This window comes from Erithacus rubecula (genome assembly GCF_903797595.1).
Source record: "Erithacus rubecula genome assembly, chromosome: 11".
Classification (NCBI taxonomy): Eukaryota; Metazoa; Chordata; class Aves; order Passeriformes; family Muscicapidae; genus Erithacus; species Erithacus rubecula.
The window spans coordinates 15,974,456-15,986,530 of NC_136663.1; the positions used below are offsets into that span (position 1 = coordinate 15,974,456).

The window sequence follows — 12,075 nt, forward strand, 5'->3', positions numbered from 1 at the left end:
GGGGACCAGCCAGACCATCCGTTGACATGAAAGTTCTGAATTAGCTCATCCACGTGAGAGGTTGTCCTGGGGTGCCCTAATGCAGGACAGAGGCCTTTCTATTTTTCAAGACATGCTGAATTCTTACAGTAATTTGTAAATCTGGAATATAATGCAAAGTAGACTTTGTAAGTAGTGTAAGAAATTAGGATTCATCCTATCCCAGCTGTATTTGTACAAAGTAAGTCTCATTTAGTCAAGCAGGTCACTTGCTGGTATCAATCAGAATTTTCTTTGAATAAAGAAGCTTTAAAGAATGAAAATTCCTTTTCCCTTTTGTTACTCCCAGAAGGGTCTCCAGCAGGTTTCCTTTCTTGTGCTCTGCCTGAGCTGATGGGTACTATAGCATTTTGGCAAGTAATTTCTGAAGCACTAGGAATTGGAGGTTGGATTCTTCATAATTCTTTGTGATTTTCTTTGTAGCAGAATTGTGTGGGAACTGGCAATGCCCTTAATGAAATTTATTGGCACGTTGGCTTCAGTACTGACACTGAAGAATATATTAGTTGTGCTGTGCAGCCCTGACTGGATCCTTTCCAAGTGTAATTCTCCAAGGTTTACTGAAAACCATGGCAAATTAAACGTTCTGGACCTGACAAGTGAATGTATTTTAAGGTGGAAGGGGGTGTGTCAAAGAAAATTTTCTTTGTACCACTAATTTTAATAAATTTGTTGACTGTGGATCGCATCCTGAGCCAAAGAAAACCTTTGTAATGTGGCCAGAGAGTTTGTTGATTGTAAATAGATGCAGAACAGCCAAGCAGTCATAAAGAAGAGGTTTAAATCTGCCGATTCTGGCTGTGCTTCCTGATCCATACCCCAGGTACCTTTTGCAGACCTTGAATTACCTGCCCTGTGCTTGAAATGCAAAACTTATTTTCCTTAAAGGAAATCTATGCCATGATGTGTGTTGGGAGCAGAGGGAGAGCAGGCCTGTGGGGTGAAGCATTTTGGGTGGGTGATTCCTGTCACTCCCAGCTCAGTTGCTTGAGGGTGTTGGGGACACCTTAATCCCAGAGTGGCTGTGCTGTCTGTGCTCCCTGAATGCCACTGCTGTCCTGGGACTCCCTGCCAAGACTACAGGGGCTCTTGGGCTGCTCACCCATGATCTGGTGGGGAAAGGTGCACCCACTGGAGATAGCCTTCCCATGGAATTCACCCAGGCACCAGACTGCTCTCAGATCTGCTGGCCATGATGGATCTCTGGCATACTTGAGACAGGGTTAAATTCAGCCTTTGTGCTACATTTTCTTCAAAAGTCATGGAGTCTTGACTGGTTTTTAGCTTTGGTTTGGACAGACATGGTGAAGAAATACTCATTGAAGTTGGCCTGCTCTGTGAAATATAATTGGCTACATTTATTAACCATGTGAAAACAGAAAGATGTGTTATGTCAGAGACCCAGTATTTAACTGGGGAAGGAAAAGAACAAAGGAGTGTGAGAAGCACTTCACGTTGGTGTTATCCTAGAAAGCAGTTTAATTTGCTGTTGTGAGTTTTGGTGGGATTGGATTTGGTTCATTATATCATTAAGAAGTCTAAAAAGAATGAAGGAAGGTGATGGTGTTGTTTTAGTAAGTGGCCATTTTTCTTTTAAGTGCCCATTTCAGGATTTCAAATGTATGCTAGAATGAATTGTCATTTTTGACAAGCCATAGCTTGGATGAAATATAAAATCTGAATCTTTTTGATCTTGACTAATATGGCCATCACAATAGTTTTGACTCTCTTTATGAACTTGGATCCTCCTGTCACAGAGATAGGGTTAGGATAACTGAAGTCCATCAACTTCTGTTTCCTTAATTTTTTTTCTGCCTAGTGTGTGGAAGAGAAGGAATTAATTTAAACATCCCTATTAAATTAAATAAATTGTAGATGTTCATGATTTGGTGTTGGAATAATACGACATTATAGCATTAGAAATCATAGCAGTTAGTCTAGCTTATTTTTAGAATGGAGAAGTTCTTGGGATGACTGTTCAGAAACTATTGGTCTCTGTTACATGATTTCCTCCTTCAGGGAGTGTTCACAGAGAAGCAGCTTTAGGAGGATGAGATAATTGTGAAGAAAAGATAGGTATTAGCATCAATGCATGATGTCTGTGTATCTGGAGGCAAGTCTAGTACCATATTTGATTCTGTAATATCAATTATGTGGATATTTTGGGTAATTACCACTGGGAAATATAATCCTTTTTTACCTAGACCAGAAGATGATGGCAATGAAGCCATATATCACTGATGGAATCTGGCCTGTTTCACCTCTGTGAAACTGTATTGTCCTCCTATGGTGTTGGCTCTGATTTAACATCTCTCCAGTGTTCCAAATGTGTGGAAAAACTGGCTCAACAACATACAAAGCTACTCTACACCATCAGGGTGTGAAGTAAATGGTACTGCTGAAAATGTTATAGCAGGTGAGGAGTCAGAGAATGCCTTTTTACTAGATGTATTCACAACCATTTCAGCACAACTAAATTCATTACTCACTTGAGATGGAGAATATAAAAAGCATTACAGAAATCCAAGCCAGCATAATTTGATTTTGGCACAGATTGCCAAGTTGGCCTGTTTCCAAGAAGAACAGACAAGTTAAATTGAGAAGAGGCAGCACTGTGGTTATTAAATTAGCTTTAAATCAGCCCCACTCATTTACAGATCTCTGCTAGTGCTTGAAGGGAGAAATTTGCTAATCCCAACATCACTGCTTCTGTCTCCTTGGGAGAAAAAAACTGAGCAGCCACCCCAGACCAGCAGAGATGCTGCTAACTAACCAGCTGCCACATCCCTTCACAACTGCAATACAAGCACTGCACTGCTGAGCCTTGCCAAGTCCAAAATACTGGCTCTGCAAAGGATGGAATCAGTGTCCAAAGAGCAGGGTCTTATGGTCTGTAAGAATATGCAGAATTGATGAAGAGAGGCATCATGTTTATTATACTATCCTGCTTGATGCTGGCAGGGAATGGGCTAAATTATCTCTGCAGCCAGTGTATTGACAAGGATGGGCTATTACTTGCATCTTGGATTTATGGGAGCTGGCATAATACAGTACTGCATTTTACACAGGATTTTGCTGTACTGACATGGGAGGGAGAATATAATTTTTATTGCATCAGTAGAAAAACATCACCATAAATATTGAAGTGCTTCACTGAAAAGTTTTGTAGTAGGTTTGATAATGTCATATCTGCTTGTATTTAGTTCAGATGTGTAATGTTTCTCCAAATACTTCTCTGTTAACATCTGTTAAAATGCTTCCATCAGATTGTGCCCTTTGCAGCACTGAGAGCAGAACTAGAGCTGTGGGAACAGTGATGTTCATACCCTTGCTGTGTTCCTCTGCTTCGGGGTTTTCTCCAGTTGTATTTTTGTCTCATGTAAATGACCTTGCAGCTGCCAAGGAGAAGTTTTCCCCTGGAGTGTTTGAGCAGCTTTCAGCAGTGGCTTCCTGAGCATTGCCTGTTTCTGAAGAGCAATGTGACACAGCTTACCCTGCCTCCACTTGCACCCCAGCATCTGCAGAATATGAGTTTTGAAGGGGATGTAGCTGCATTCGCCCCTACCTTACTGGGATTTCCAGGGGGAAGGAGGAATACCTCTTCCTTCTGCCAGCCCCAGCAAAAAGGGTAGTTTCCACAGGCGTAGAAAACCTGTCCATTTTTATGGGATTTCCCCAAATTTTAAGAGAAGTCCCAAGATTTCTGGGGTTTCCCAGCTCTTCCATAGTCTACAACTTCAATAGGAAGGTGACAACTTATGTCATTAGTTTGCTTAATGTTTTTTAAGGACATTTTGAGAACTGACATTCATGATGTTTCCAAGAAGCATCTTACCAAAATTAAGATTGTGTTGACACTTGTTTTGTTTTGGAGAGCGGGCATTTTATTATTTCAGTGGCATATCTGTCTTACTAAGAGTTGAGATTGTTGTAGAATCATTAGCCTGAGAGGATCAGCTCTGGGAAGGGAGGGTTATTGGTGTAGTCAATGTCACAAATTTTCTGCAGAAAGTGTTCATGTTTTACATGAACTCTACACAGGAAAAATGCCTTGTGTGAAGCCCTGGTGCCTCATAAAAGTCAGCGCATGTATTTCTTTCACTTTTGAGTTTTCTGGTAAGTGGTTGCTATAAAGTTTCCTACTGAAGGTAACAGTTGCACTACTACAAGTTTGCTTTCTGCTGAACTTGAACTGAGTGAACTTTGTTCAGGTGTAGGCATCATTACCAAAATCAGTAGTACAGCAGAGGTGGTGCACTGAGTGTGCACTGGTGTTTTCTCTTCTTGGTTTAAACTCCTTGAAATATATATTTATAAAGTAATATTTAATAAGTAGATGCAAAGACAGATTTTATGGCAGAAAGTCTGAAACTCCTGCCAAAAAGATACTGCAGTGACTTAACACAGTTTGGAAGGGAATGAGAGCAAGCTGTGTATGGTGATGTGGCCAAGTGACCCCATTAAGTTCCTGTGGGGAACCACTGTCAGCAAAAGGCAGAGAGAGACCTCTCAAAGGGATATGGCTGATGCTGAGCCCAAGAGCTCCTCGAGCAGGGCTGGATCACTGTGTGTCAACTGGGGCAGGCCAGGGCTGGCTTGGGACAGCTTAAGGTGATCTGGCTGGGTTCATAACAAGTCTTATGTCCTAATAGGGCTCCTTGGACATCACAAAAACAGAATCCAGTCCTGCCATGGAATCTAAATCAAACATTAAAGTGGTTTTCTTATTTTTATTTGTTACTGTTGTTTTGGTCTTGCCTTTTACAATCCATTAATGCCTCAGCGTCAGTAGATAGTGCTTGTGGCCTGTGAATGCTAAATAGTGATGTCTTTTAGAAGTTTATTTCTCTTAAGTGTGCAAATGTGTGAGAGTTAGTAGATTGAGGAGAGAGGTAATAGACTGAACTGCTGAAGGAGCAGTTCTTTTTTAATTGCCTTGCCAGACTTTGGTGGAGCTTTGATGCTTTAAGCAGGGAGTTGGAGTAGATGACCTGCAGAGGTCCTGAGTTATTTTGTGATTCTTGCATCAGCTGCTCAGCAATTGAAGAACTTTCTAAGAGCATGTGTATTCCTGTGTTGTAATCTAATTTGTGTGGCTGTGTTACTGATACTTAATTAAACTTTTCATGGATGCATTTGATGCCAAAGGGGAGTCATGGACTCAGTATAGAAGGGAAACAATGTTCATAGGAAATCTTGAGATAGCTGTGATTCCAGAACAAGCAGTATCTTTCTAGGAGTCAAAAGGGAGAAGGACTATTGCATTTGAATCATTATATGTATAATGGACCATATGTCAATGAGATAGGCAAAATCATATGATGGACAATCTCACTGGAGAAATTTGTTTTGTGGAGATGTCAAAGATTTCTTTTTCAATATACCTTGGTTCTGATTTAGGGAAGACAGAGGGAAATTCTGTATAATACTGAATTGCCCAATGAAACTACAGTGGATAAAATTTTGCTTGTCTAATGTCCACTTTTGAATCTGACTAAGAGAGTAAATGTTTCTGCATTTGCTTTCCACTAGTGTCCTTTTTCTCTCTCATCACTTTCGTTTCCATCCCTTCTGGCAGCTCTCTTGCCCTTTCTCATTCACTCTTCCTGATGCTTACATCTTTGAATTGAGCAAATGTTCTCACTCTAGTACATGACTCTTCATTTGTTTAATGTATTCTAGCATGTCAGACATGCTTCTCTTTTTCTATTTTTGGGTTGTATTTCAAGACAATGTGACTTTACTTTTTCCTGCAGTGGTTTCTTACTTTCTTACTTTACTGCTGTTTCAGGCAATAATAGTACTGGTGTGATGATACTAGTCCTGCTTTCTGACAAGAGAAGCCATGGAGGTGGACACCAGATAGTTTATCCCAGGAGAATAGCCTTGGATTATTACCAAGTAAAACAATATTGTGGCTTTCACAAGCTGCCAGCAGGTCAAAAGATTTGTGTAAGACAGTGAATAACAAGTAGGTTTCTTATTCTGAAAGATATTAGTTTGCAGTCCTATCTATGTTTAGTTCAAACTGTGTCCATCAGTTTTCTTGATGTATTTATGGAGAAAGAATTCCTGAGACTTCCAGGTAAATTGACGTGGTGGTTTCAGTCTTTGTAAGGAGCTGACAGATTGCTGTGGAGTTTTGAAGTGGAGAGTGGCTGTTACAAGTGGCCCAACTCCTCACTTGACTCTCATGCTCAGATGCAAGAAGTTGGGAAGAATGGAATGAAAGAAGTTATCCATGCTTTGGTGTCCAAAAGCAAAAACTCCACAGATTTCAGTTTATGAAGGGGGAGGTAAGCAAATTTGTGTGTAGAGAGATCACCTGATCTTTTCTTTTTTTCCCCAGCAGGAAAAGCCCAAACTCTTGGAGCCTTTGGATTATGAAGCTGTTATCACAGAGATTGAGAAAACTATTGGGGACAGCCAGTTTAAGGATCTGATATTATTCCCTGATGATGACTTTTCAGTAAGTACAAGGCAAATGTGTTATTCCTTTGCTTAGGTTTGTTCTGTTCATTGATTTAATCTCCACTGCTAGAGGGAGAACTAGAAGTTGTCCAAGGGCTAAGATTTTCTCAACTCATGCATAATGCTATACTTCCCTCCTACCAAATTCATTTGCTTTAGGATTTTGTTTTTCCTCTGACAATTTTATATGCATGACTTTACTGCTCAGAATTAGATAAAACTTGAAGCCCTGGTCGTTCCCAGATATATTTCAGGAACTCACTAAACATGTTATTCTATAATGTATACTTGTCTGTTTGCTCAGCACAGTATTAGTTTGGCCAGTCCTAGAATTTCTCCTTACTATTATAGTCTAATTTAATTTGTAACTTCTGTTCCTGTTCTGTTTGATGTATTTGACCACTAGATAGTCTCTGGTGCTGAGTAAAGCTCTCATGGTGGAACACTGAGGAGCAGTGGATCCCTGACCCCACAGCCATGGAGCTGCCTGACCTCATCCTGGGTGCCCCATTGCTTGTCCTGGCAAAGTGCAAAGACACTGAGAGCCTGGAGGCCCAGGGCAGTTCCCCAGTGGCAGTGCTGGGGTGCTCAGGAGGGAGGCTGGGGAAGGTGTGTTCCAGGCAAGTGCATGGGCAGGTTGCCTGCATTGAACAGCAGCTTCTGCAAAATCACCCCATCTTTGTATAACATTCAGGTTTTGATGAATAGGCATTCTCTAATGGAAAGACATTTCACTTTGTGACCAATTGTAACTGCTCTGTGAGGGCCCTTCCCATCAGCTCATGGCACTGCTGCTGTCCTAGGAGGGCAGCTTAATCTAATCGACTGCTTTGTTTTACTAAATGGCTCTATTTCCTTGGTGGCATTAACTGAGTTAATGTGCTCATGGGATTGAGAGAAGCTAAACAGAATAGATTTCCTCATTATTGTTAATTCCTTTATCCATTTTGCACATTTGTCAATTTATGAAATTGAAACTTAGCATTACAAAGCTGGCTAGACATCTTGTGTTCTGTCACAAGGCCCTTGAGCCCTTTGATTTAACTGAGCTCAAGTCCATGGAGCAAATCTCAGTGAAAGAAGAATCTCATCCTACTGCTGGGGACCTCTGTCTGTCAAGCATATTTTTATATCCTTATTTTCATTTTATTTCAAGCAGTCGCTGCTGAATTTTAGTAGCTGGTTCTATTTTAATAGCTAGTTCCTCTGTGTTATAATTTGCAACTACTTGGCATAATCTATTTAGAATCAAAAAATAAGAAAAAATAGATAAGGACAGATGAGAGAGGTAGTTGCATGGAAGAGGTGGTTTGTAGTCACAGAAGGGCAAAGGCTGAGGTAGGTAGGGTCCATATACTTGCAATGAACCTCTCTCATCTTTGTTATCTCCTGTTGAAGTCAGTGTCAGTGGCAAGAGCCTCTGTCACCAGCCTTTTGTCCCAGGCAGGTTTTCCAGTTGCAGAGTATCTATTTACAGTCCTGCTCCCTCCTGCTGAAATATTACCTGAGCACAAAAGTCTGGGTCAGCCATTTGAGTAGAAAGGGATTCACATCTGACTGAATTAGGAGGTTCCCAGGCTGGCTCTGAGTGGGATTTAATGTGATAATGTCCAAGGAAAATGGTGCCCAGCTCTGTTTAACTTCTAATGATTACACTTTCTGCAGACTTCATGTCTCAGTGTTGATACAGCCTCAGTTTGGGCCTGTGGGTGAGCACATCCTATGGACAAAAGTCTCTTCAGAATAAAACCCCAATCAAAACAGTTGGCTGAAGTAGTGAACACAGGAGAAATTTCTGCTTTTAATAATGACTTCCTGGTTTTTGATCTATCATGTTTGCCACATGTGTCAGCTATGGGTGAATCGTTGTAGCTGCTGTTTCTTCTCAGATTTGCTTCTCTTTTTGACTTGCATTCAAGGAGAATGCTGTTATTTTCACCAGACTCCAACGATGACTTGTTGGTCATTTCCAAAATCTTATGTGAAGTCTGATAGACTGTCTTCCTCCATTCCCTGCATCTCCACTGAAGAGTACAAGATGCATTACAGATGCCTTCTCTGGTTTTATTCCAGTTGGGGAAAAGATACTTCACTTCATTTGTAATCATGCCTAGTAATCCCTTAAAAAAAAAAAAAAGTATATATTCACATCAGTTCCACTTCTTGTTTTCCTAGCAATTCCTTCCTTCCTTACAACTTGCTTGCCTGCCCAAAGTCCATTTTCCATTTCAGAAAAAGCATGTCAGCTCAGCTTCATTTTTCACCCATTCCTGGATCCCATGAACAATTTTCCCTTCTGTTGCTGTGCTGTGAAATAATGGCCAGTGGAAATTTCTGCAGCAATGCATCAGTACAGAGCTTACACTGTACCTCTTGGTAGCAAGAGGGAGTTGATGGGCTTCCTGTGTACTTAGAAAAAGCTTGGTAATGATCCTGGTAGTTTTGCATCCTCACCATTGGGTTGCTTTGCTTCCTTCACCTTCTCTTCCCCAAACCTGGCCACACCTGTCCTTGACAATTGGAACTGCTGTTGTCTGGGATTTCTGTTTTTCATTTTTCTGCTGTGTGTTTGCCAGAAACAAAGCCATGAAGGAAGTGTTAACACCTTCCTTCAAGCTGGTCTTACTCCCACCTTTAACTTTTGACATCTTAGTGTTACCTAGATTTGTTGTCATATGTCTGTATTTCTGCTCCTAAGCACTGTCATATATCCAAACAAAATACTTGCTGTATCCTTTCATAGGTATTTTTTTATCTTTTCTTCCATCCTTTAGAAATTTACTGAAAACACAGCAATCTCTTTCCAAATCTCCAGGATTTGAAGCCTTGCTTAAAATCATTGCTGCTCTTCCTTAGTGGCAACAGGCTCAGCATTCCTTTTCTTGTGTGGAGGTTTAGTGACTAAATATGTTAATGGTGTATTGGTAAATACAGGCTATTTGTTTTAAAAATGTAGATGAAAGTATTTATTAGTCATTTAAATTTGTATAGTATAAAAGCATGTTAAACTCTCTGGGTCATGAACATTTGTTCCTCCTTTTCACGTATGACTTTCCTAAATCTGTTTGAAAAGTGGAACTCAGACTTTTTTTAAACTATTTTTATAAAAATGGCTGAATGCCTGGTTTTCAACCTGCAATAGAAACAATAATTCATTGCCTAAATTTAGGACAGGTGTAAGATGGCAAAACTTGCCTGCATAATGCAAAACCTATTGAAGGTGTCTGATGTGCTCCTGACTCTTTGGGCTTCTGAAAGCCCACCTGGGTGCCCTGTTCCCTCCAAGCATCACTGGGGCCTTAGAAAAGGAGAGGCTGGGTTGTGAAATTGCTGTACTTGCCATCACTGCAGGCGTGATTGTTTCCAGGCTTCTTCTTTCAACTCTGAACAAAAGCCAAAATCTCCTTGTTTTTCAGTTCATGAAGCCTCTGCTTTGTAGATGCTGTGCAGGGACAAAAGTTGTTCATTTGGAAACAGAAGTTCTTAACAGAACCAGATCCATCTGTAAGGGGAGGGAACAAGAGTCATCAAGGGCACTGTCTCTTAACAGGAAATGTATGTGCCATAGGGGCAGCTGGAAATGCTGGCCTTGGAGCCTCCTTGGAAAAAGCCCTGGAAACCTGTTATTTCTAAGATCACAAGAGTTACAGTGGTGAAATCATGAGTTATTTCAAATAGCACATGATTTAACTCCCACTTTCCTTGTGAGTGTCTTTTCATTCTTAGAGGGGCAGAAATTGAGTCCATTACTCTCATGATTAATGGGATTATGGGTATCCTTGGCATCCAGTTTCCATGGGCTGGCAAGAGCAGAACAGTGACAAGGTATCTGGACTCCTAGGGAGGCACTCCAGCTGTTTAAAGAGAGCTAATGCAGTCAGCAAAGCAAGCTGTGGGCAAAGCATAGCCCCTCACACTGAATGTGGGAGTGATGGGGCAAAATCTGTCTTTAAATGTGCTCTGTTCCTGCCTTCCTTTCTCTTTGCCCCCACACAGGTGGTGAGCTCTGTGCTGGGACTGCAGCCTGTCAGGGAGCCCTGGACCACAACAGCCTCTGCACTGTGCTATTTGTACAGCATAGTTGCCTCTTAGCCTTCTTTTTTTATTTTGATGGACTATGTCATTGCATGTTTTGGTGAAATTAAGTAAATCTGTTTACTTGGATGAAAGTGGGGCTGAGCAGCTTTTTTAGAGAGCCTGAAGTGTTACCAGGGAGGAACATGTCAGCCCCTGTGTGGTTAGGTCTCTCTGAAGGGTGGCCTTTGCAGGAAGTAAATATCATTGTTGTTGATGCATCCCTCTAAAGATTTAACCACTGCTAACACTTTCAGACTAAAAGCTGTGCAGAATAGATTTAGACTGAAAATGTTTGAAATGGCTAATGAAGTTTGAACTCCATTTTCAAATGCTAAATTCACCATGTCACTAAGAAGTAGTCAATGCCTGAAAACATTATTCCTAATCAGTGTTTGAGAAGGAGCAGTATTAACTTCTGGGTTTCACTGTAGAAGGTGAATGTGGCAAGGGAAGGTGCTTAGTGAAATAGCACCTTATAACTCATCCAACCTGGAGCCAAGAGCTTATGCAAATGAGACAGCCTGGCAGTGCCAGAAATCATGGTTAGATATAGGATATTTGTATAAAATAAATTTAAAGTAATTGAGAAGAATTATAGACTTGAATGCTTTAGGCTGATACCTGCATTATTTGATTACCACAGTTTGCCTGCACAAATGAGAGGGTAATTGGTCTCTGGCTTGAACAAACAATTGCCATGATTGCCTAAACATTAGAAAATTAGACTGAATTCACAGCACATTTATAAATACTGAATTCTCTAAATAAAATCTCTGGTTTTTTGGAAGACTGTTTCAGAAGCACATATTCTGTTGTTCAAATTCAGTTATTTTCTGAATAAAGCAGTTTTGGTAAATAATGCCATGCCTGATCAGCCTTTAAGAGCATTTAACTTTGGAAGTAATCGACTATGAACAGGAAGAGCCTTTGTGGTCAAGCTTTTGCAGCTAAGTGGTTAAACATAACTAGTTCTCAGAAGGGAAGTGCTTTGTAGTTTCTAGCACAAGTTTAAATATAACAATATGCAACATTTTCCACGTCTCAATTCTTTGTAAATAAACTTGTGATAGCCTTTGTGAAAGTCTACAAAGGCAACAAGCCATTGTTACCTGATTTCTCAGGTTTGCAGGGCTGTGTTTCTTTATTTCAAGTGCAGTCTTGTTGGGAAGGATGGTGGGGGAATGTACCATGGGCAGAACAGTGGGCTTGGGTTACCTGTCTTGTTCAGCTACAGTTTTTTTAACAGGCTGTGTAAGGAGATGGAGGAACAATGGCTCCACTAAGACAAATATTAGCTCTCTCAATCACTGTGTTCATATCAGTTGACAAGAAGTATATTAGGTAAAAAAATTGGCTTGTTCTATGTCTTATCTACCAAAAAAAGATACTGGAAACTACTCTCTGTGGAATACATGGGGCAGGCAAGTTTTGCTGTGGGCAAGCAGAACAGGCTGTTGGTTTCTCTGAAGCTTGTTCACCATCATGACA

At 40.7% G+C, this 12,075-nt stretch overlaps 1 protein-coding gene across 4 annotated transcripts in view; it reads left to right on the forward strand.

The window, feature by feature from the left end:
- The window catches only part of DOCK10 (dedicator of cytokinesis 10), a 142,931-nt gene that overhangs the window by 50,494 nt on the left and 80,362 nt on the right, over window positions 1-12,075 (forward strand). For all 4 annotated transcript variants that reach the window (XM_079315255.1, XM_079315254.1, XM_079315257.1 and 1 more), the window contains exon 2: window positions 6,389-6,508. In XM_079315255.1, the coding sequence (XP_079171381.1) occupies window positions 6,389-6,508 (120 nt within the window). The remainder of the gene's footprint in view (window positions 1-6,388; window positions 6,509-12,075) is intronic.